This window comes from Zingiber officinale, chromosome 3A (assembly GCF_018446385.1).
Source record: "Zingiber officinale cultivar Zhangliang chromosome 3A, Zo_v1.1, whole genome shotgun sequence".
NCBI lineage: Eukaryota > Viridiplantae > Streptophyta > Magnoliopsida > Zingiberales > Zingiberaceae > Zingiber > Zingiber officinale.
This window is the reverse complement of record NC_055990.1, coordinates 112,221,426-112,246,313: the sequence shown is the minus strand read 5'-3', so window position 1 is coordinate 112,246,313 and position 24,888 is coordinate 112,221,426. Positions and strand designations below refer to the sequence as shown.

The window sequence follows — 24,888 nt, the reverse complement described above, 5'->3', positions numbered from 1 at the left end:
CCTAGGTGACTCATCTACAATGACTAGGCTACATCGGTGCACCTCCGGTGACACTTGGCCTACAAACCTAACTTTCTTAACCTTGGACACTTTGTCCTTGGTTAATTTTTCCTTACTTTTAAATGGCTTTCCCTTGTCATTTATTGGCTTCTCCTTGCTATAGTCATATGCAACCCTAGCATAGGACTTTCCCTTAATTTTGGAGGACTCTCCCTTGCCATGATCATTTGCCACCCTATCATATGAACTCTCATTGGCCTTGGAGGGACTAAATCGATATCCCAAGCCCGATCTATCATTGTTGGGTCTTTGACTACCCAACACCATATTTAATCCTTTAGATCCAATAGTGAATCTCTTAAGGAATTTCTCCAAATTATCAAGCTTTGACTTCAAAGCTTGATTCTCCCTCTCTAGGTTCCTAACCCTAGAGTCAATATGTCCACCTTGGACATTCCTAGACCTACCCTTTCTAGGCATGTGTCTCCCCTTCTTGGGATTAATGCCTTGGGTCTCCTCAGGTCTACCATTTCTAGGTCTTTCTTGAATTGGCCTCCTAGGGTTTTGATCTACATTAACCCTATTTCTATCATGATATTTGAAACCAAAATTTTGCATGGGCATATAATGATTAACATTATTTTTCCTAGCATGCATGGAAGAATTTAAATTTGACTTCAAATTTAAATTAGGGTTTACCTTACCCTTTACCTTTGGAGCTCCCCCTTGACATGAGCCTCCATTCTTCCTCCACTTCTTTTCCCACATCCTTAAATGCCCCAACCTTTTGAGCTCTCTCTTCCTTGGGCATTTGGTGTGGTAGTGCCCTATTTCACCACAAGTGAAGCATCTAATATGCTTCTTCTCGTTCTTCTTCTTGGCACCATCATTCCTACAACCCAAATTAGTATCTAAAATAATTTGAGTGGGCTTAGGAATTACCTCTTTCTTACCCAAAGGACATCTACTCTTGTAGTGTCCCTTCTTATTGCACCCGAAGCACACAATGTGAGCTTTTGATTTTGCTTCGGTAGAGGTGCTCACTAGGTTGACCTCCAAGACCTCTTCTTCATCCTCTTCACTTGTCTTGGACTTTTCTTCAACCCTTGAGGATGTAGATGATGTCTCATCTTCCTTCTCCTCCTCGGATGTTGAGCATGGCTCAACTCCCGGTTGCTCCTCCTCCTCTTCTTGAGCTACTAAGCCCATCTCCTTGGGCTCTATCTCATCATGTGTAGGCAAAAGTTCTTCTCCTAGAACTTTCTTTACCTTGCTCCACAACTCATGGGCGTTCTTGTATTCACCTACATGACTTATCACGTTAGAAGGCAAAATTTCAATCAATATTGATATTACCTTTGAATTTGCCTCCGATCGTGTGGTTTGCTCCTCGGTCCAATGTCGTGGTCGGAGCTTCTTTCCTTTCTTGTCTCTTGGGGCTTCAAATGGTTCCTCGACGACCATCATTGTGTCCCAATCCGTCTAGAGGAAGTTCTTCATCTTCACCATCCAAAAGGTGATGTCCCATAAGCTTCCTCCTTCGAACTTTGGCGGTTCTATCAAGCCGGTCATTTTGTGCTTCCTTGGCGGTTAGTCCAATGGAGAGCGTCCTCGCTCTGATACCACTTGTTGGAGGATCGGTGGCCGGCTTGAAGGGGGGTTGGATAGACGGCGCCCCCAAATACTCGCTTTCTACACTATTGTTATTATGCGCAGCGGAAATCTAATACTAACTACAAATATGAATACAAAGAAAGCTTAAGACAAGAATAAGAAATGCAAACCAAACCGCTAACACGTTCGATGTAACGTGGTTCGGAGATTAGGGCTCCTACTCCACGGCTGTCCGTAAGGTGGACGATCCCGATCCTTCGGTGGATTACTCCCCGGAAAACTTCCGGCTAGCTCAAACCTCCTTGTGGGTGGAGAAACCTCACCACAACCCTCACAAGAGCTCCTTTGACGCTAGGGCATAGGTAGACTACTAATAGAGATTAACCACCTTTATTTCGTCAAGTTGGCCGGCCATCCCAAGCTCCTTCTTATAGAGCTTGGGGAAATCAGCCTTGTTGATTTGCCCGTTACCAGTCGACTAGTCTTTGCACCAGTCGACTGGTGCCAGCCCAACGACACTCCAACGGCTATCTATCAGTCGACTGGTCCCATGACCAGTCGACTGATCCCAGCCATTTCGGGCACAGAATGCTTCTGTGCTCACCACCAGTCGACTGGTCCTAGTACCAGTCGACTGGTACAACCCTAAACTTAGGGTTTCCCATCCCGAGTACATTTCACTCGCACTCGGACCCTCACGACTCACTTGACTCTTCTTTGCAGCCTTGACCTCTTGCCTTCAAGCCTACTTCCTTTGTCTCTCGTCCCTCGGATGCATCCAAGCTCGTGGCTTGTCTCCAATGCCATCCTTCGCGTATGCCTCGAAGTCGCTTCCCTCGGCCCTTGTCCTTGCTGCCTTGTCCACGATCCCTCAGATGCATTCAAGCTCGCGGCTTGTCCTCAATGCCATCCTTCATCAGACCCGAAGCCGTCAACCTGAGTCACATGTGTCACCTGCAGTCCTGCACAACTCAAGTACACATATCAAATAACGAGGGTAAACCTAACTTAAACCCTTTGCCCAAACACCAAAACACATGGTCCCGCGAACCATTGGGATTGCTCCAACACCTATTCTCTAACTTGTTTTATGTCTTTTAGAGACTCATAGTGCGTGTGACCCAATAGATTCCCAGTATATCTTTGTCATCCATAATTAACTATTTAATTATGGAATGATCATGTGTGACACATAGCAATGGATCATGACCCCCCAATTAACCATAAAATTATAGTTGATCTCAGAACTAATTTTGAGACTTTCAACAGCTACAGTGAGTCATGCCTCGTTCCTTTCACTAATCTTATACACATTTGGTTCAAAACATGGTCTATGTGTCTGCCCCTACTAGGCTGACTACATCACACCTGACCCAATTAATACTTTCTTATTTTATAAATTCAAATTACTCGTACATGTGTACAAGAGTCTCATACTTTTAACATGTGATATTTTGACCAAAGATTTTGAGTAATAATCCTAAAGAGTGGTCATAGGGTATACGTCTCCTCACAAGGAGTGGTGAATCCTCTGTGGGCTATCCAAACACCTTCGGACACTTCGACTTATACCCAATCATCTCAGGTTCACACCTCTAAGAGATGTTTACTTAAGATGTCAAAGTGTAAGTCTCCATGACCAAGCTAACTTATATACCTCAAGTCGAAGAAAACTTGCACTCGAGTTGTAGTAAAAACTTCACAGACATATCTATATATGTAGAGAACCATATGAAGTCTTACAGCAAGACATTCTAATGATCTAGTTACTATAACTTGCATTCACGTTTAACTCTCGACATCCCAATGTCTCCAGCTAGTGAGAAATAACTGCTTGGCCGAACCAAGGAGTATAACCCGTGTTAGTCTTACAAAATTGATGATATTCGAATGCACCAATTCTATGACTAAGTAAATTCTAATACATTCATAATTGCGCATATAGAGATAATCATTAATCGTGATCCAATTACAAATTCTCTCATATTATGAATTGTATTGCAAATATTCTGTAAATGAGTTTAAAACTATTTAAACATATAATATGTACTCAAATAGTAATCTATATTTATCAAATAAATAGTAAAATCATAAGACGATTGTCTTAAAATATTCCTCAAATCTAACAGCACCTACAGTCCCACTGGGACTTGTCCTCACTAGATTTCTTCTCTAATTGCTTATCTGACCTTACCTACCAAATATTTACTCCACCGGACTTGTTTGGACTTTCTTTGGTTTTGCTTAGTATCTGATCAATCTGATCAAGTAAATCTTTCATATAACACCAAGTTAGTACAATAGATATAAAATATTATAGTAAATTAGTGTTAGCAGCTTTTAAGATTCGCTGGTCCAGTCAACTGTACATGGTCAACTGGAAACCATTCAATTACACATGCTTGGAGTTTACTCCTGCAAGACTTCTTATTATTTAGGGTTACTTCTCCTAGGATTTTTCACTACCTAGCTTCACTCATTAGGACTTTCACCACCTAGTTCACTCACTAGAGTCTAGCTTTACTCACTAGGACTTTCACCACCTAACTTCACTCACCAGGATTTCCACCACCTAGCTTCACTCACTAGGACTTCCACTGTCTGATTTCACTCAACAAGACTTTTACCACCTAGCTTCACTCACTAGGACTTCCACTGTTTTGCTTCACTCACTGAGACTTCCTCTTGTCGAACCTCTAGTTAGAACTAGTCATTTAGTAGACTTCTCATTTGTCTAACTTCCGATTAGGACTTACTCTTGCTAGTTATCTAGTCCTGACTAGATTTCTTTCTTCTAATCATTAAGTCCTATTTGGATTCACCCTTGGTCAAATTGATGAGACTTAGGTATATTGTCAAAAATCAAAACCCTGGAGGCTAATTACATCAACATATAAGACTCTCTATATAAATGAGAGATGTCAAGTAGATCAACCTTTATGCGGATGGTTGTTGTCAATAACTTAAATATGACTATTCGAGCATGTATAAAGTTAAGGAATTTAAAGAGTTTGTCGAACAACAAGCACAAATTGTTGATAAATCTCTTGTTGATACCTTGATGAGTAAATTGACTAATGTGAAGTTGTTAGAGAGCTCTTAGACAAGTTTTCAGAGAGCTTTGAGCTTGAAAAGGTTGCTCGAATACATTCTCATATTTCTTTATTATTGTGCTAATAATGTTCAAAGATTTTCAAGAGCTTAGACAAGTCAAAAAGTTTCTACTTGAAGCTCTTGGTATCGTTTTTGTGCTTAGTTTTCATTATTGTATTGCCAGGAGAGTTTGTATTTTAAACTTCTCTTGTAGATTAGTTATTGTAACTTTGACCTAAACTTGACTCTCTTCGTCACTTCGCTGCTCCACTTGTTGAAGTCAATCTTATCTCCAAAATCATCTCCGGAGTATTCCATACAAGATATCCAACAAAAGAAACTTACCCATCAAAATAAGGTCATGTTGTACTAAGCCCTTCTTCCATCACCATAAGGTACTTTGTAGAGTAGTCTTACTCTAATATCATTCTAATTAAATTTAAAATGAATAGTATATATGGAATATATTCGGTAAAAATTATAGGTTGATTCTGAGTATTGGTCAGCCTTTTATTTATTTATTTCTTAGAAAATTAAATAGATAATATGGAAATCTTCATAAAAATGGACCATTTCTTTATTCCGTTTCTCTATCAACAATAAAAAAAATGTGATAACATTCGACTTGGGATGATTGGATTCATCCTGTCCTATGAAAGTTTTCATTGGCCTCTAAGATAAATTGAGAAGCACTCATAACTAGTGACTCAAAAGGTCAATATCTCTTAATTGCGAAATCGAACTATGGATATTTGGATAACAACTAAGTACCCTTCCATTTCCACTATACCCTAGCTCGGGACAATGGTACCAAGCCCTAGGGTATACTATATAAGGAATATAATATCACGAAGTAGTTTATAAAAAAAAATATTAATCAAGTTGGTAACATTGAGTCTGATTGATCGATCCGGTTCTATGAAAATTTTTTATTAGTCATCAGGATAAATCAAAAAATGCTCGATATCCTTTGGTTGAGTGTTTTATTTGAAGAATTTTTTTTTTATAAATTTATTATAGCTAGGGATCAAATTATATATATCTAAGTGATAATATAGATATTCATTAACAGTTTTGTTAGTTATTGTTGAGTCAATGCTAAGTCTTCTTCGTCATTTCATCGTATTTGTAGTGATCCTTTGACCAGCTGAGCGGAAGCGCGACTACGCCGCCACTGTCAGGATTTTGCCGATAAAGGTACTATGAACTAGACATACCAAGCTTTTCTCCACTATGTTCTCCAAGGAAAGAAGAGGATTCAATTTCCCCTCTTTTCCCATGCAGATCTGAAGATTCTGGAAGTGGGGGGCACGTCCATGGCGTCACTATGCGGACCGATAGGGAATACTGCTAACATTGCGCAGCTAGTGGGACTCGATGCCGTGAGACTCATCGCCCTAATTGTAAAAGCCGCCGCTAACGCACGAATGCACAAAACCAAGTGCAAGGCCTTGTCCGGTTACGTGCAGATGATCTGCGACCTAATAGAGCCGTTCAATCTTTCGGATCTGAATGATTCCCCTGCGACGAGCGCGCCATTGAAGCGGTTGGAGGATGAGCTAAAGAGGGCGTACCTCCTCGTCAAGAGTTGCCAAGACCGCAGCTTTCCTTATCTTTTTATAATGGGGTGGAAGATTGAGCGTCGGTTCAGGACTGCGGAGGAAGAGATCGATCGCTACCTGAAGCTTATTCCAGTCATCAATCAAGTAGAACTCCGTAAACTGACGAGGGTATGTCCGCTTTGTCGTTTGTTATGTTTATGTTTAGTTTTATAATCCAATTGTTTGGGCAAAAGCTAGACGGTCTATTCCTTTTCCTTTTCCTGATTCATCTACTGCATAAATTCAGAATATCTCATATTTATTGAGAAGTCAACGTTCAACATATTTGCCACATTTAAGATTCAAATTGTGGTCGTCCTTTATGCTTTGTTTACTTTGTGGATTGTGAAAGGAAAGGAATTAAAGGTGGAAAAAAAATCCTCAAGGAAAAGAAAGAGAAAAGGAAAGGAAGCAAGAAGGAAAAGGAAAGAAAAAGTGTAAGACTGCCTGTGGCCATGAGTGAGCCTGCGGCTGCGAGCAAGGTCACTTGCGACCTCCCAAACGGCCGCGAACGAACTCACGGTCGCGGGCAGGCAACCTCGAGGTCGGCATCGTTGGGAGAGATTCAACGAGGGAGGAAGGAAAGTTCATTCCATCTAATTTTGGAGGATAAAAAAAAGTCTAAAAATAGTCCATGGATGGATTCTTACATCCATCCATTATTTGACAATAGATAAACAATGACAAAGATAAACAATCCATCCTTTTTTATAAAATAAACAGTGGAAACATTTCCACCATGGGAAATTTTTCCTAGCTTTTATTTTTGCTCTCCCAAGTAAATAGGGAGTAACTGCTTTACCACTCCATCACGCCTTAGGGGACTACTTTGTCATTTGTTATATAGGAATGTCAGTTCCTTATGATAGAGAAAATAGCATTATACAAATGGAGAACATAAATTAGTTATGCAATATGTTGTCTTCTTATACATTCACATAGAAAAGTTTTAATACTTTTAGTGTCTGATTATTAAAATCCAAAATATAATAGTATATTTTCTCTAAAACAAGTAAGTTTTAGCTAATATTCATGGAAATAGAAATTGAGATTGAACCATACAAATTTAGTTAAATGTATTAATCATTATCTGTGTCATCACTTTCATTTTATTGTTTAGTTTTCTCACAATATAGCATTTTATATTTTTATATGTTTTCTAGTATTTTGGTATGTCTATCTCAACATTGTCATTTTTTCTATATGGACGTCCCATCATCCTTCTTTGATCTCCAATTTACCTCGAGCCATCGAGCTATACCAATTTGGCATTAGCAAATCATCATTCATAACTCAACCATGTGGAGCCACAAGCTCCATGAGTTCCATGTGCATTGTACTAACTTCTGCAAAAATTAATGTGCACATCAAAAACATTGATAAACCTAGCTTAAATCCTTTAGCAGACACATCAAAATAATATTGTTGAACAAGATCACTTAGGTTATGATTGCACTAATAAAATCACTAGACTATAGTAAAAAATATCCCATGCACTTGAGAAGATCTACAAACCTATCTTGTGTATAGAGTTGGAGATGGAGACTCATCATAGATACAAGTTTCCAATCTGAGCATTATGACTTATGGTTATAATCAAGATATGTTTTCTATCTAAATAGAGGTGTAATTAATTGCAAGAGTTCAAAGTAAGATTTTAAAATCAATTCAATGATAAAAGTTAAGTAGATTGCACGGGTAGCAACGTAAGAATTGTTGATTTATGCAAATAAAAAAAGACCATTGCACTCGCTAAAGAACCACAATTTTTATCAGTGATCCAATTCAAACGATTCCATCTAATCAAGGAGTTTATCAAACTCAGAGATATCACAATAAAAAGATTACCGACCTATGACAATCTAGTTGATCCACTTTCTAAGGTACTATCCCAACAGAGAGATGAAAGTCATAATCAATCATTTGGTTTTAGATACATGTGTTGGGAGCATTGTATTAGATGGTTAGATGGCTAGAGGAGGAGAGTGAAAAGCGTTTAATCCTCCAATCAACACTTAAGGTCTTGCTAATGACTTAGCAAGTTTAATTAACATAACACAGTTTGGAACCCTCATTTCTACTCCACTACTTATGACTCTTCGGCGAACCACTCCTAAAATTTCACTTGGTTTTCTTCTTTTTGGACTTCTTCCATATGTGAAAAAACTGCTTATAAATCTCTTTACAAGATGATTACAATTGGAAGCTAGAAGATTAAGACAATGAGTACAAAAGAGCTTATGCAGTAAACGCTAGTTTTCAAATGCCAGCCGTGGTCCTTCTTTTATAGTCTTCAATCATCTATAACTTCACTTATTGATCTATTTTTTTGTCACCAATTAATCATTTGGATCCACCATCAATCGGTTGTTTTTTTCTTGATTGCAATAACTCCTAGTCTTGCAATGGCTACTTCAATTAACTGGAATCCACTATCAGCCGACTGTACTACTGTAGCACTCAAGTCATCGGAATGTTGTAGTTTTGCATTGTGATCAATAACTATCTCAAACATTTTTATTATGTCATTAGTTAACTAAAATTTATCATCAATTACTAGTATTTTATAAATAGTTATTAAAACGAAGTAAAAGAAATATACATTTGATGAACGATACTACAAAATTAACTCTAATAATTGATCCTAAATTACAAAATGGTAATCAAGCTTTTTCATAGCAATCTTTTGGGTCTTCTCGAGCAACACGTTTAATGATCCCCCTGGTCAAGCCTTTGTGGAGGGCAGCAACCAACTTCATCCTGATTTAGCAAGAAGGGTAGTTCTTTTAGATTCTAGTCACTATTATGCAATTTATTGGGTCTTCTCATCGTGATTCTTTATCACCATTCCTCGTTAGATTTGTTCTAGTTCTTACAAATCTGCCTTTTCCTCACCATGGTTCCTGTCATGCAGTATTCTAGTGGATTCTTTGTTTCTTTTCGGCATATTAGTACTCGGTTTAACCTTGAGGCAGATTTCTTCTTCATGGCAGACTACTTCGGTTTCATCTTCTTCATTATCACCACCAGCTTTGCGTCAACTTCTTCCGCTTCTTCTGTTCTGCCCAAATTTATTTTTCTTGTTGTACTTCCCAGACTTCTTGAGATTGATTCTTTCAATTATTGTATCAAATTCTACGGCGTGAATACTTTGGTTTACATTGTGATCAATAGAAATCTTGGGTCTCCACTAGGACTATCAAGATCCAAGTGTCGGTACCTAGTCTCTTTCTTACATAAGTTCTTTATGAAAGATGCAGTCCCCATGGGATTCCCAGTTGGCTAGAGGGTGACAAACTTGCTACAATGGGGCAAGAGATCAAATTCCGGTGGATGCATGCCCTCGGAGAAAAAAATCTCCTTCCACCTGATAGCCACTATAGCGGTCGGCTATAAGCTAACCCCGTAATTTACCTCTCTTTACATAATCTGGGGACGGACTGTGAGGAGCGCATGGGGTGAACATTATCACCTTTGCTACAATTTATGCAAGATGCTACATGTCATTTGGAATCAGTCCTAAATTTTTCTTAGTTATCTTTAGATTAGGATCAAAACAATGTGTATTTTTTTGCCTTTTCTCTTGTTTTCTCCTAATCTCAATATTCCTAGTGCATGCTCGGTTTCCAATGATTTATTTTAAAATTTTCAACATTTGCATTTGTGATTCTGGGGGAATTCATCAGATAGTATAGCTCTACTATTAGTAGCAAATTTTCAAATTCATAATACTTGTAATTAAAAACTCCGAACACATTAATTTGTCATGACTCATCAATTTTCCCTTCCATGTTATTTTATTTAAATTCTAATCTCCATCACAACATTATCCCATCACGTTGTTTGTAGTATCCGTTAAATGTAATCTTCTGTGTTTATAATATTTCCAACTTGTGTGGTTTCTCAGGAAAGAAGAGGATCGGCTAGAAAAGATCAACCTCAAGATTCCACCTATGGAGACCCTGTGCAAAATGCTCCATCAAGTTCTGGTAGTCAACTAATTCTTTCTCTTATCAGAGGGTCATTTGTAGAAGTCCATCGACAATGAGATTCTCCCAGGAAATTCATAAGCTACTCTAAGCTGGATGATAGGGTGCAAGTGAAATGGTTCTGGTTCCATCCAACTTTATGAGAAATTCAACTAGACACGAGTTTCATGAGTGAAACTATAAAAATCTGAATCCAACGTTGGATCAAGTAGGGCCAGTGATGTTTTGGTCTTATTACAAAAGCACATATATCTGTTAGCTTAGATGGTATAGTTTCTGCCTCCCACTTTTTGATTTCTTGATTAATTGTTTCCTCGTGGTTGTACATAGTGTTTACTGTCTCCATCTAATCATAGTTAATATGCAGACATAAAAGTTCTATACTAAATAAAATGCTGAAAGTAACATTTATACATGCTATCTTAAACAATAGAAATAAACATAACATGTTCATATAAGAAAAAGATAAACAGTATCCATAGCATGAATTGAGGTGCTGAGTCGTGTAGAAGTGGAAATTGGACCAGAATGAGCCCAACCTGATTACGGGTTAGGGCGGACGGGGCAGCTTGACCTGTAGTCAAGGCACAACCTGCATGTTGGGTTAGCTCAATTTAGTTCCGAGGGCAAATTAAATGGCTAAAATCTTGGTGTATTTGGGTTAACTTTTACAAAATTACCAAATTATCTTTCAAAAAATCCTAAAATTTTCCTATAACTTTTCTTAATCCCACTCCTCATCCTTTATATATACAACTCTGATTCTCATACTCTCAACTCATTCTCTTATTCTCATACTCTCAGCTCACTCTTGTATCTCTCATTTGCTAAACTCATGTTTACTCTATTTTCTCACTAATATCTATAACTTTATTATTTTATTATCTATTTTATAATAACCTTATAATTTCTTACGGTGTTGTCGATAACCTTGTAAGCATATCACCACTCTGACAATGCATATCTTTGCATTGAGGTAAGATTTAATTTTAAGTTTTTGTTAATGCATTTTTTATTAAACAATTTTTTTGTCATTATATAATTATTAATACTTTAAAATTATTTAATAGGATATAATATAATGGAAAGTTGTGGTCGTAGTTCTAATGGCCATAGACTTCATGGTTTTCGTGTTGGATCCTCTTGGGTTCACGTGTATGGATCTTGACTCATTTCATATTCATGCCCTTAGGATATCCATGTGTCTTACATTAACCCATATCCTTGAATGATATGTGATAAATGAATTCAAGAAGGAAATTGTGGTATTGAACAAGTATATGAAAAAAAATATCTAATGGTTTTTAAATAATGAGTTAAAATCTATCAAGTGAAACAATCAAGAAAGAATTACCTCCTTAAAATTCATCCATTGGGAAACTTGCTTAGAACATGAGCAGCAGATGATTAATTAAGAAAACTAATCATAGGAAAAATATTATGTTAAGTATTATTTGATCATGTAGTTATAAATCAATTATATCTATTTCTCTTAAATGTCTATGTAAATAAAATTTTAATTTATATTTGCTTATATTCTGAATTATATAAAATCTCAAATCATATCAACATGATATGGTGTTATACCCAAACTGTACCATTTTAGTTGGTCACTGAAACTCCGGCATGACACTTGAGATTTTAAACCTTATCTTGATCTTGAGGATACACTTGGCTGCTTTAAAACAATGATATCTTTGTCTCAAATATTTATGATTAACTGTATAAATCTTATCTGGTGATTTAGTTCTATGTTAGGATATACCACTATGATGTTTGTCTAAATTAAATTAATTTTTAGTACGTTGACACTAATGTTTCCTCAGGACTATCAGGAAGGGTAACAAATAGAAACCATGGGGTCAAAGATGCAGTTAGTCAAATCTTCAAATCTAGAAAAAGTCTCAAAGATCAAATAAAAGTTGAATCTAACATGGCTGAAGTTAGTCAGGAAAGACAACCCCGGATCTTCAGGCTCCACGAATTGTGGGTGGCCACAAATCACTTTGCAGTAGAGAACATTATTGGGAGAGGAGAATTCACCAATGTGTACAGAGGAATAGTGGACGACAATATTCCTGTCGCTGTTAAGAAATGGGAATCCTATGCAGACGGTTTACAGGAGTGGGAGGTGATTACCTATGCAATCCTGACTATTATAGTTTGCTCACTGTTTTTCGTTATGGCTATTGTGATTTTGCTTCTTACAGTCCAGTACCGAGGGTTTCCTAGAAGTTTGTATGCAATCTCAGCCTGATAACAATTATCAAATTTTTGCTTAATGACTATTCTGCATATGTTACTTATAACTGATCCTTGATGGGTTAAGAGGAGCCTGGTCGATGTATCATATGCTCTAAGGAAAATCAATAGCAAGATTGTCCTTGTTCTTTTATTAAATTAGAACTATGGCCATTTGTATTATTACAATTGTTTGATGTGTGCTTAAGAAATATTAAGATTAAATATTGGGCTGTTGGCTTTCTTCTTTTGCACAGAATGAGATGAATGTTTTAGGCAATATGAGACATCCTAATCTTATCAAGCTCTTGGGCTGCTGTAATGGAGACAATGAGATTATTCTTGTCTATGAGTTGATGAATAATGGAGACTTGGAACGAATCTTTGATAGAGGTGAGTATAATTTCAAATCTAGTACACTTTTGTTTGCTATTACTGCATAAGAGTAAATTATCATGATGTAACTTGCTATATATAGCTATGATCTGTTGCGAGTATCTTGTTATTTAGACAAGTAATTAACAGAATAACGGTAGTGTCTGCAGTGGTTTGAGTTTTTGTGCCTTTTCAGGAGGATCTATTTGGTAAGACATGGATCTCCTATTAGAATTTTTCCTTATCCCCCTTCCCAGGACTGAATTATGAAAGAGTTTCTTTGGATGGATTAGAGAAGTTGGCTTTTCCAAAGGATAGGCTATTTTTGAAGGGAAAAAAACTTGGATACTCCAAATAATAGGTTTTGTCAGACTTTGACCGACAAGATCAGGTTCAAAACTTGTACTGGGTCTGGTCATGGTATTGTTGGGTCGATATACAAATTAGGACCAAGGAGTTGTATTTACTTTTTCATGCTCAATCAAATTTTATTTTTTTTACTTTCTTGAAACTAAGTTCCTATACGAAAAAGTTATAATTCCATTTTATAAAAGAATATATAAGAATCATACTCCAAGAAGGTTTGAATCATAACGAGTAGGGATGCACATTGGATTGTATAATATAATTTGTTGGTCGCATAATTCTCAGGTTTTCTCAACACAAATTTAATAAAAATTGATCATATTTGCAAATCCTTAACTTTTGTAATGTTAGTATTCTAATTTCCACTTGGTTTTCAAAACTAGGAAAGTGCTAGAATGTCGTGATTAGAAATTCAATTTCATAAGATTTTGTTATTCCAATTTCCAAATAAGCCGCAAAGGGTTCCTGATTATACTTATTGTGCTCTTTTCATTTGTATATCATTACACTTTTGAAAACTCAAGGAGGTTGCATCACACCTCTTTATCCAATTGGGCAAGAGCTCATTCATAACTTACCATCTCTGCTACCTTGCCAACGATGGCGAGGTCTAGGGAGCAGGTGGTGGAGATGAGAAGGGCTGCAATGAACCAACATTTGGAGAAAACAAACCAACCAGCAGGAAACAAAAACTTGAGAGGCAATGATCGAAGGAAGTGGACAAACTTGTTCTCATCAAACAGGTTATTTGCCCGAGAATGCCCTTCAATTTGTGTGACCTGATATTGAACGAGTTTCCCTAGAGATGGATGATGTGGACGCAATTAAGGCTGCAGTAGGTGATTGCTTGGTTGGACGATTCGTTGGACGCTTCCTGGTTGGCCGACCGTTAATGACATGGCGAGGTGGTGGAAAGTGCAGTATGAAGTTCATATTCATAAGACTATGTGGCTCCTCTTCAAATTCAAGAATGCTGAGGACTATGAGAGAGTCTTGCTTTGTGCACCTGGCTACCCTCTAAAGAGAACCTAACGCTCTTTATCCATTTCAACCATCCTCTTTGTATTCTATGTAAGACATCTCTTAATCCCTCCATTCTTTTACAAAAATGATCATAAATACTTAAGTTGTCGGTTATAGACAACTCATTATTTCTTATCTTAACAATTATCTCGTTATGTCTAATATTACTAAACTTAAATTTCATATATTATGTCTTTACTCTACTAAGCTTAAAACCTTTCACTTCTAGTATTTCCCGCCGAGATTCAAGTTTAAAATTTACTCCTTTACATTCTCATCTATCAAAACAATATCATCTGCAAACAACATACATCGCAGTATTGTATCTTGGATGTTTTTTAGTGAATTTGTCCATAATTAATTTAAAAAGATAAAGATTTAGGGTTGATCCTTGATGTAACCACGGTTGGGGTTGATGTAGTGTCTATAGCTTGCTTTCTAATTAATTGTATGTCATCTCTTCATGGTAACTCCTTGTTAAGTTTTCTTTCCAAGTAAGTCATTGTTTCCTACTGAACCTAGAACATTTGGTTGTACCTGCTTTGTTTGTAATATTCGTCCCCAGGTTACAAAACCTGATCTAAAATCTCTAAAGTGCGTTTTTCTTGAGTATTCTCGGGTTCAAAAAGGATATAAATGTTGCTATCCTAATCTTAGCAAGTATTTGATGTCCACTTGTGCACTTTTCTTGAAACTACACCTTTCTTTCCCTCTATTGAATGCCTTGGTAAGGGGGAGGATGTTGATTTGCTATTCTATACCATTACATCCTCTATTTCCGATCTTATTGAATTTGTTCTTATTAAGCCTCCCATATGACATGTTTATTCTCGGCGACATTCTTCATGATCTATGTCTTCATCCAGTTTCAAGTGATGATCTACCAATTGCTCTTCGTAAAGGTAAATGTCAATGTACTTATCCAATGTCTTCTTTGTCTTATAATAACTTATCATCATCTTCTTGTTCCTTTATTCTATCTCTCAATTTTGTATCTCTTCCTAAAACTACTCATGAAGCTCTAACTTATCCTAGATAACATAATGTTATATCAAAGAGATGAATGCTTTGAATGGCAATGGTACTTGGGCCCTAGTCGAATTACTTATAGGGAAGAAGACAATTAGATGTAAATGAGTGTTTATCATTAAAGTTAATCTTGATGGGTGTATTGTTTGACTGAAAGCCAGTCTTGTTGCTAAAACTATACCCAAACTTGTGAAGTGGATTTTTTCGATACTTTTCTCCTATGGCTAAATTTACTTCCATCTGGTTATTTATTTCAATGGTAGCCAATCATAATTGACCCTTATATCTAGTAGACATTAAAAAAAAATTCTCTATGGTGATCTTTTGACGCTGAATAGAATAGCAATTATTCTGGAGGCTCGTTTTCATAGAGAAATTTTGGAGAATAAACAATAAATTGTCAAACGTAGAGAAATTGTCTCTAGGTTTAACTGAAATAAATTGATTCAAAACAAAAGATATACCTAACAACAACTAAATAATTGTTTAAATAGACTCAAAACTTTAAGATGTAAAAGATGAAAATAATCCTAACAAAAAGAAAAAAATTCTAATAGAGAAAAAAGAAATCATAACAGAAAAGAAAGAACTTCAGAGCCTTTGAAAAGGATGTTTTTTTTGGGTCCAAGACTGGTCATTATGGGTTTCACCTAATAACCAATTGTAGATCTCTAAACGAGCTTTAATTTCACAAAAAGTTATGGTCTTTCAAAGTTTTGGGTTGTTTTGCTTGACGATCACATATTCTTACATCAGTCACCCTAGTTGAAAAGAACTCATCCTTGAGTTCAAAGTATTGTTATTAGAATCCACAAAACAAGGACAAGTACTTCACATTAAAGACATCAAGAGTCTTCAAGTGACTAGGAAGGCATAACCTGTAAGCATTATCATTGATCTTCTGCATTATCTCACAAGGTTCAATCTTCCGAGCTTTAAGTTGATGACGATGACTATGCTTCCAATGACAATGATGATGATGGTGATCAAAATCATAACTGTCCGAAGTACTTAGAGTTTACATGGTGTCTCCGCTTCTGCTTGGATGTTGATTTCTTCCTCTTTTGGCTATCAGATTCAATGTCAGATGACAAAGAATCTCGATGGAAATGTTGCTACTTGTGCTTTCTAGCTGAATGTTGCCTCCTGCTTTCCCTACTGCCTTCTGAACCAGGTGGTGAACCTTGCATTTAATCTTTCTTATTTTTGTTGGTCGGGGGAGGCCACCTGCGATCCCTACGTGCTTTAGAGTCATCATCATGCACGTTCTTGCTTCTATTATGAGTTTTTGATTTTCGTTTCGTATGCTTGCTTTTTTGCTTGGGAGGGTTCATAGATTTTACACGAGCTCATGCTCTCCCACCTGGCACTGCAATTCTTTAGCCTCCTTGGGACTTTGGAGATATGCTAGTCGATTAGGCAAACTCAACATCGGAACAAGGTCAATTTGACGCTGGATATCTCTCATAGGTGGTAGCCTAGGAGGAAACTTCTCTGTATTTTAAGTCTTTGTTCAAAGATTTTACCCGGTAAGCAATAGCTGTTAGTAGCCTAGAGTTCTCAGAGAGCATAGTTTCATGAGACCCTTCATTTGGCAACATCAAAGAATTGATCGTTGGAGCCATTCTTGAAGAATCCTTGACAACACAAATATCATTATTAAGAGCCCCATCTTGAAAATTGATCATTCAGTTTATGTTCACCATGAAAATTAGGAAATGCATCACTCTGTTTGTTTTCAAATTAAGGAGATTCTGAGCTCTTTTGCTCTATTGCTAATGAGTTTTACCGTTTGCTTGTTTTAGCACTTGCATTATCAGTGAATAAAGGAAAAGGATGATCCTAAATGTTGCTTTGAACAGAAATTGGACTCATCTCACAATCCTTGTTTATAGCATAGCCACAATCAACAAATGAACTAATCACTGATGAATTATCCAACTGGTAAAATTCCTCCATATAATCATCGACGAATCTTGCATCTTGCTTCAACGCATGAAGTTGCTGTAACAAAGTTTGAGTGTAACCGAAGGGAAGAAAGTGACTCTTCATTTTTTTTTTCATTTTCTCCCAATCAGTGATCTTAGTTTTGCTTGTCTGTCACGTGATCGTCGCAATTGCTCCCACCATGTTGATACTCGACCTTTGTGTTTAATGACAATCTATTTCACTTTCACATGATCAAGCACTTTCTTATGATAAAAAATTTTCTCCACTTCGTTAATTCAATCAACGAATCTCTTTGCTTGTAACGTACTAGAAAACTTAGGCAAATCAACTTGAAAACCGAGGTCTCGAAATCGTTCCTCTTGTTGAGTTTTAATTCAAACTATTTTTTGTTTTTTTATGTAATGCATAGATGTATGCATTTAGTCGCACATTGCTAAGCAAAGAAAGGTTGGAAGGCCTTATATATGGAGCCCTTCCATGCTTGCTTAGCAAAGTTAAGGGGACCTACACGCATGCGCGGGCCGAGCCCAAATCAGGTGGTTTCGGGGGGTTCGAGCCGGAAATCCATAAACCGGGCGCGACGCACGTGATCATCGCGCGCGCGCGCGAGGGGGGGGGGGTGCAAATCCCCAACTCGTGGGCCTCGCGCTTGCAGGCGGCCTGGTTTGTTTTTGCCAGTCTCTGGTTTGGTCTGGTTCTTGGTTCTGTCCCTGAGCGTGAGGAAGCGGCGCACCTATGCCTGCGCGGCACCTGCCCGCGCGTGAGGAAGCGACGCACCTGCCTAGTTCGCTGGCAAAGCAATGCTTCAGCGTGAATAAATGCTGCGCCTCTGTTCTTCGTTCCTCACACCAAGAAAAAATAAAGCAGTCTGCTTTCTCCTTCTTCTCTATCTCTCTGTGCTTTCTCCTTTTCACTAAGAGTTTAGTTTTTCCCTGTTCTAAGGCTTGGTGTTCCGCAATCTGAGGTTGAATCCGAGTGCGACATTCGTCTTGGAGTGCACCTACGGACGACGTGAGTGGTTGTCGGATCTTGGGAGAATTTTGTCGGAGAGCCTCTGCACCGTGGGCGGCAATAAATTCTCTAAAGACAGTCGGCATGCCGACGCTTCAACCGGAGATACCAATTTCTTAGCCTTACTCATCTATTTACCCGTTTATTGCATGCTTGCTATTTTGGTGCAATTACTGTGTTAGTACTCTCCTATAAACAACACCTCTCGTCTACAGCATTCTCGAAATTTAGCACGATTGTGATATGGGTTTGCGAAAGTGGAATCAAAATCAAGATTGGAGATCTCATGATCTTCAAAGTTTGCGAAAGTGGAATCAAAATCAAGATTGCAGGTCTCACGATCTTCAAAATCCCGCGTCATCAGATAGGATTAATTATACGACTTTTCTCTATAAATCCTCAATCCTCACATCCTGAACGCTACGATCACAATGTGGGGCTTCCTCATTCAGAGCTTGCCCATTACGACCACGACCGTGATGACCTGCCATTGAAACTGACGAAGTTTCATCGAAGTAGATGTTGAGGCTTTGATACCAACTGGCACCGAACATAATAGCAATTATTCTGGAGGCTTGTTTTCATGGAGGGATTTTAGAGAAGAAATAAGGAATTGTCAAATGTAGAGAAGTCATCTCTAGGTTTAATTGAAATAAATTAGTACAAAACAAAAGATGGTCCCTAACAACAACTAAATTTGTTTAAATAGACCCAAAATGCTAAGATACAAAAGACGAAAATAAATCCTAATAGAAAGAAAAAAAATCCTAATAAAAAGAAAAAAAATCTTAATAGAAAGGAAAAAAAATCTTAATAAAAAGGAAAAAATCTTTGGAGCCTCCGAAAATGCCTTAAACAACCTTTTTTATCCAAGACTGGGCCATACGAGTTTCGCCTAGTAACTAATTGTAGATCTCTGAATAAACTTTGATTTTATATATTAAAAATTTCGTGGTTCAATTTGAGCCAAAAGTTATGACTTTTCAAAGTTTTGGGACCATTTTGACCGGCAATCACAAATTCCCCTGCATCACCATTAGGAGGAAGTTATATGGAGCAACCATCCGGCTTTATTGCTCAGGAGAAGTATAGGAAAGTTCATTGTTTTCGTGAGTCTTTATATGGTTTAAAATAAAGTCCATGTGCCTAGTTTGGCAAATTTAGTCTAAGTTTCAATTTGATATGTTAAAAATCTCATGGTTCAATTTGAGCCAAAAGTTATAGCTTTTTAAAGTTTTGGGACCGTTTTGATTGGCGATCACAGATTCCCCAACATCACCTTTAGGAGGAAGTTTATATGAAACAACCACCAGACTTTATTGATTCGGGGGAGTATAGGAAAATCTATTATTTTTGTAAGTCCTTATATGGTGTGAAACAAAGTCCTTGTGTTTGGTTTGACAAATTTAGTATAAGAAGTTTAGAATGAAGAAATATAAGTTTGAGCATTTTGTGTACTATAGACAGTTTGCAGTGGACATCATCTATAAGTGGACGATGTCGTCATTACTCAGAATGATAATGCAAGAAGTTCGTCTCTTAATTCTTTTCTTTATAGTTAGTTTCATATAAAAGATTTAGGGATTTTAAAATACTTCTTGGGTGTTGAGCTAACAAGAAGTAAGAAAAGTAATCTTCTTATCTCAAAGGAAATATATATTTGACTTATTGTTTGAGATAAAAGAATTAGGGGCAAAACATATAGTATTCCGATGACTCCTAAAGATGGTGAATTATTTGAGAATCTTGAGAGGTATAGAAGATTGGTTGGAAAGGTAAATTATCTTATTGTGACTTGTTTAGATATTGTATATTTAGTTAGTATTGCAAGTCAATATATGACTTCTCCAATAGTTAATCATTGGGTAGCTATAGAACTAATTTTGTGTTATTTAAATGGAATACATGGACAAGGTATCTTGTGCAACAATCATGGCCTTACTAAGGTTGGGTCTTTTTCATATGCTGAAGGGGCAGGATCCAAGGATGATCAAATATTCACATATGGTTATTGTATCTTTGTTAAGGGAAATCTAGTTTCATTGAAAAGTAATAAGCAAAATGATATCACACATTCGAGTGCATAATCAGAATATAGAATTACAACAAAAGTTGTGTGTGAGATAACGTGGAGATATCAACTTCTGATTGAATTAAGTCTTACAACTTTAGTACTAGTCAAATTGTGTTGTGATAATTAAGTGACTACATATTTCTTCCAATCCCGTATTTTATGAGCGAACTAAGTATATTGAAATTGATTATCATTTTGCACGTGAAAAGATTCAATAAGAGTTAATCTCTACAGGGTATGTGAAGACAATAGAACAATTAAGAGATATTTTTGCAAAAACTTTAAATTAAGTTTGGGTTGATTATTTTTGTAACAAAATGGACATGATTAATATCTAACAAGTTGGGCACGATCAATATTATGATTCATTTGCTTGATTGAGGGAGAGTGTTACCAAATATATAAATAAAAATAGGATATATGAGGATATGATTTAGGAATTTGACTAAGTCTAGATATTCTATATATATTTATGAGATTGATGAATAAAAATAATATAATATTTTTTAATTCTTTCACAATCTTTTAACATTCTCATTAATTAAAATGGCAATCTGTTAGTAGCTCTTCACATGAAGTGCTTTGTATGAAATTTATCGAGATCAAAATGTTAAGATGCATATACTCAAAGGCAAAACTATTATCTTAAAAAATTTTCATATAAGTTGTTTATGCGGCCACTAGATTGATGCAGTGAAAGGTGGCATTATAATCACTTATGACCACAACAACCAACAACCAAGCTTTATCCTATTAGGTGGGTAAGCACTTATGATCACATGAGGACTACAAAATAAACCAATCCATCCTTGTTGATATTTAGAACATATCAAGTTAATATAAATTTTATTTGATTATTTTTCCAAATACACAAACCAAGACTTTGTGTTATTTAGGTCAATAATATAAATTATGCGGAAAGTTAACATGCATTGATACGTGCCCTTATCTTATATTTATTCAAGATATCTTATATGAAATTATGAATTTTTTAGAATCACTATAAATTAATTGTTAAAATTAATAATGTAAGTCTTATATTATTGATTGTATTAAAGTGATATAGTATATAGGAGATAAAACATAATTTTGACATGTGATGGTGCACATTATTGCCAATTTTGTTAATTAACTTTAAAAAAAATGACTACATATGCATTCATGTAAATACCCTCGTGATTTATCCCCTTATAAAGTGTGTGGGGTCGTCTTATGCACTGTTTGGGAGGAGGGGAGGGAAGGGGAGGGGAGGGTAAAGAAGGGGAAGGGAAACTTGAAACCATGTTTGAGAGGAAGTGAGCTACGGAAAGAACAGGTAAAGAAGGGTAAGCTTTAACCTTCCTTAGCCATGAAACGAAACAATTTCTTACATCCCGATTTAGGGTGTAAGGAAGGTAAGGGGAATTAAAAAAAATATGTTCCAATTTTATCCCTATTTTATTATATTAATTCCAAAAATCATTGTTTTACATATTCTTTGTGTCGCGACGAAAAATACTCGCACCACTCGACTCGCACCGCCCAACGCTCGCACTCCGTCGATGCCAATGCCAATGTCGACGCCGACTTCGATGTCGAGTTCAATGTCGACACTGACTTTGACGCAAACACCGACTTTGATGTCGATGCCAACTTTAACAAATGAGCTACAAATGTTTGAATGCATAAGTCTTAACCAATAAATGTATGCAAGATGCACTAAGTTTTTGAATGCGTAAGTTTTTAACCAAAGTGAGGGTAATTTTGTAACTTTGTATATTTAACCTTCATTACCCTCACTTTCCTCCCAAACACGGTAACACATGTTACGTTAATGAATCTTCCCTCCCTCCCAAACAAGGAGAATATAAATACTTTACTTTCCCTCCCTTCTCCTTCTGTTAATGAACCTTCCCTCATCCTATCCAAACAGAGGGTTAGAGGGGCCGCCTTAGAGGGTTGTTAAGGTGAACCTTTTGCTGCATAGGCGCATGGCACATGCATTATAGAGTAATTCTACCACATATTGTGTCAATTTATTGAAACTTTTGACATGTCTTATGATACATTGAAAATTCACCTCCACATTGGATATTGAATCGGATGCCCCAGTCAAAGATGGAGACTGTCCTACCATCCTTCGACCATGAAGGCTAATGAAACAATAAAAAGTAGTAGAAGTAGAAGTAGAGGTAGAAGTAGAAGAAGAGAGATTAGGTTTTTCCTTATATGTATATAGAGGTGTCTGTATGCTAAACCATAGGGCTCTTGGCCCCTAGGGATCATGGGTTGTAGCCTTGCGAATCATGAAGAGGTTATGCCCCCATTGACCTATACCCGCCCTGACTACATCTAGTTATGGCCCATCCCTGCAAAGATTATGTCCAATTATGGCCCATCCCCGTGAGGTCCATGTCTAGTATGATCTATTCCTACAAAGATCATGTCTGATTATGGCTCATCCCTACAATTTATTGAGAGATTGGGCCCAACATGGGGGATTTAATGGAGTCTAGAATGATCGCAAGGGAGAGTTAAGTACAAAGCTCGAGAAAAACCCCAAGTGGAGTATTTTAGGGACTTGAGTACCAAGTCGTGGGGTGTTTTGGAGGTAGAGCTACAGGAAGGACTTGGGTGGCCGATTGTATGAGGAATTCAGGATGCTGAGATGTATGGGTAACTCGGGATGCCGAGTCGTATAAGGGGCTCGGGAATCTAAGTTGAGTCGGGAACTGAAGCTGAGACACGTGGGTGGCTTTGCTCACATGTAGGAGACCCATGTAGATTGGATTGCTAACCTTGAAGGGAATCACTATCCCAATGTGGAGGTGGATTTTCGATGCATCATTCTAGAAAGTCTTATAGTCAATGGTATGTCCCCATGGGCGCCCTATTAAATATGTACCCAATAAGCTTTGAAATGTTTTAATTGGCATTACTTCTTTGATATATGCCTTTTTATGCATTTAGAAATGATTGGGCATATACATGCACTCTTGTAGTGTTCGAGCATAAGTGCCAAGAAAAAAACTTCTGTTTTTGTCTAAACCTAAATGCCACATTAAACTTTGATTTTATGCAAGAATGTATATTGATTTTCTTGGCATAATGACCTAGACGTGATGAATTAGAGGCAATAAGGAAAGCAAAATGCTGTGTTGTATGTTTTGACAGGTGATGAACCACTGTCGTGGCAGCAAAGGATTAAAATAGCAACGGGTGTTGCTGGAGCTCTTGCATTTCTGCATACACCAGAGAAAAACATCATTCATCGTGTCATCAAACCGTCTGTCATCCTTCTTGATTGGGTATGTAAGGCTTAGCCTCCTTCAACCCAGCTAATTACTTGGAAAAAAGTGGCACAAATAAGATGTTTTCATTTCTCTACCTAGGAGTTCAATGTAAAGCTTTCTGGCTTGGGGTGTTCGAGGGAAGGCCCAACCGATGGAGCAACTGAAGTGTCAACTCAACTCATGGGCACAGCTGGATATGTAGATCCCGAGTACGCCATGACTGGTTTGTTATGTTATTTTACAATCTTCTTTTCCAGACGATAAAACTGCATAGCTAATTGATTGATAACACTCTTCAGCTTGATTAATAAGCTTCAAAGTAATAGCATCTTATCCTAATGCTTATATTGATCATTCACTGTACTACATGCGTGGTTGTTCCAATAGGTCTTAGGGTCAATTCCCAACAGATCGTTAGGAGTGAGCATTATCACCTTTTACTCCAATTCACTGTACACATCAAAAGTCATGCTTTATATAAGAGAACACCGTTGGGTATTAATTATTCAACCAGAATTGATATGATAATATCGCCTAGTTTGTTGAGTACTTAATTTTTTTTTCTTAACTGCTGATTATATATGTATATTTATAATCTTCTTGATCAGGTCATCTGGATGCAAAAGCTGATGTGTATGCATTTGGGATAGTAATGCTTCAACTGCTTTCTGGCCTGAAGGTGTTTGATCGTAGCCGACCACGTCATAAACAACACTTGGTCTCGTACGCTTCTGACTTCATTTATGTTGAAAGGAGGTTGCATAAATTCATGGATCCAAAACTTGGCTGTGAATATCAATCGAAGCATGCTTTTGAATTAGCGAAACTATGTGGATCGTGTACTAGCAACTCTGGCAATAGCCGACCTGATATGAAAACTGTATTGGAGGTCCTTGAGAGCATTTGCCCCAGTACAAGTTGAAGCTTGCCCTGTATCTTAGCCTTCGGAGTGATCAGATGATCTTATAGTGGTCATCCATTTAAATTCATTTCATCTACGCATCATAGATGTAGATGTAAGCTTATACAGCGAGGAGGATTCATGAACAACTTGAAATTTCTTACAAGCTTATGCTGTTTAGGATTGATGTGCAAAATTCCTAGAAGTTCCAAGTTGATGATCACTTTGATTAAAGTAACTAATCAGGACTCTAATGTCTGTATTAGGATTTTGTAATGGTGTATGTTCCTTGTAGACATCTCAGTGCTTGAATTTTACTAATAATGAATATAGTGGATTTGTTCCTATA

At 37.1% G+C, this 24,888-nt stretch overlaps 1 protein-coding gene across 4 annotated transcripts; it reads left to right on the top strand.

Annotated features, from left to right (window-relative positions):
- Positions 1 to 5,774: 5,774 nt before the first annotated feature.
- LOC122052287 (probable serine/threonine-protein kinase PBL11) lies at positions 5,775 to 24,888 on the top strand. Of its 4 annotated transcripts, XM_042613739.1 has the most exons (8): positions 5,775 to 5,904; positions 5,992 to 6,437; positions 10,216 to 10,297; positions 12,124 to 12,428; positions 12,796 to 12,931; positions 23,520 to 23,653; positions 23,738 to 23,861; positions 24,247 to 24,888. In XM_042613739.1, exons 2-8 carry the CDS (start codon positions 6,024 to 6,026, stop codon positions 24,558 to 24,560), a joined length of 1,509 nt encoding a protein of 502 aa, XP_042469673.1. In that variant the 5' UTR covers positions 5,775 to 5,904; positions 5,992 to 6,023; the 3' UTR covers positions 24,561 to 24,888. The 4 variants fall into 4 exon arrangements, with proteins under 4 accessions (XP_042469673.1, XP_042469675.1, XP_042469674.1 ...); XM_042613741.1 differs by lacking the exon at positions 5,775 to 5,904 and having other exon boundaries at positions 5,916 to 6,437; positions 23,738 to 23,847; positions 24,247 to 24,404; XM_042613740.1 differs by lacking the exon at positions 5,775 to 5,904 and having other exon boundaries at positions 5,918 to 6,437; positions 12,133 to 12,428.

Bases quoted from the DNA above. Each gene is read 5' to 3' on its own strand.
- LOC122052287 (XM_042613739.1), top strand. From the start codon at position 6,024: ATGGCGTCACTATGCGGACCGATAGGGAATACTGCTAACATTGCGCAG. The intron at 6,438-10,215 runs GTATGTCCGCTT...GTGGTTTCTCAG, and splicing joins AACTCCGTAAACTGACGAGG to GAAAGAAGAGGATCGGCTAG. The intron at 23,862-24,246 runs GTTTGTTATGTT...CTTCTTGATCAG, and splicing joins TCCCGAGTACGCCATGACTG to GTCATCTGGATGCAAAAGCT.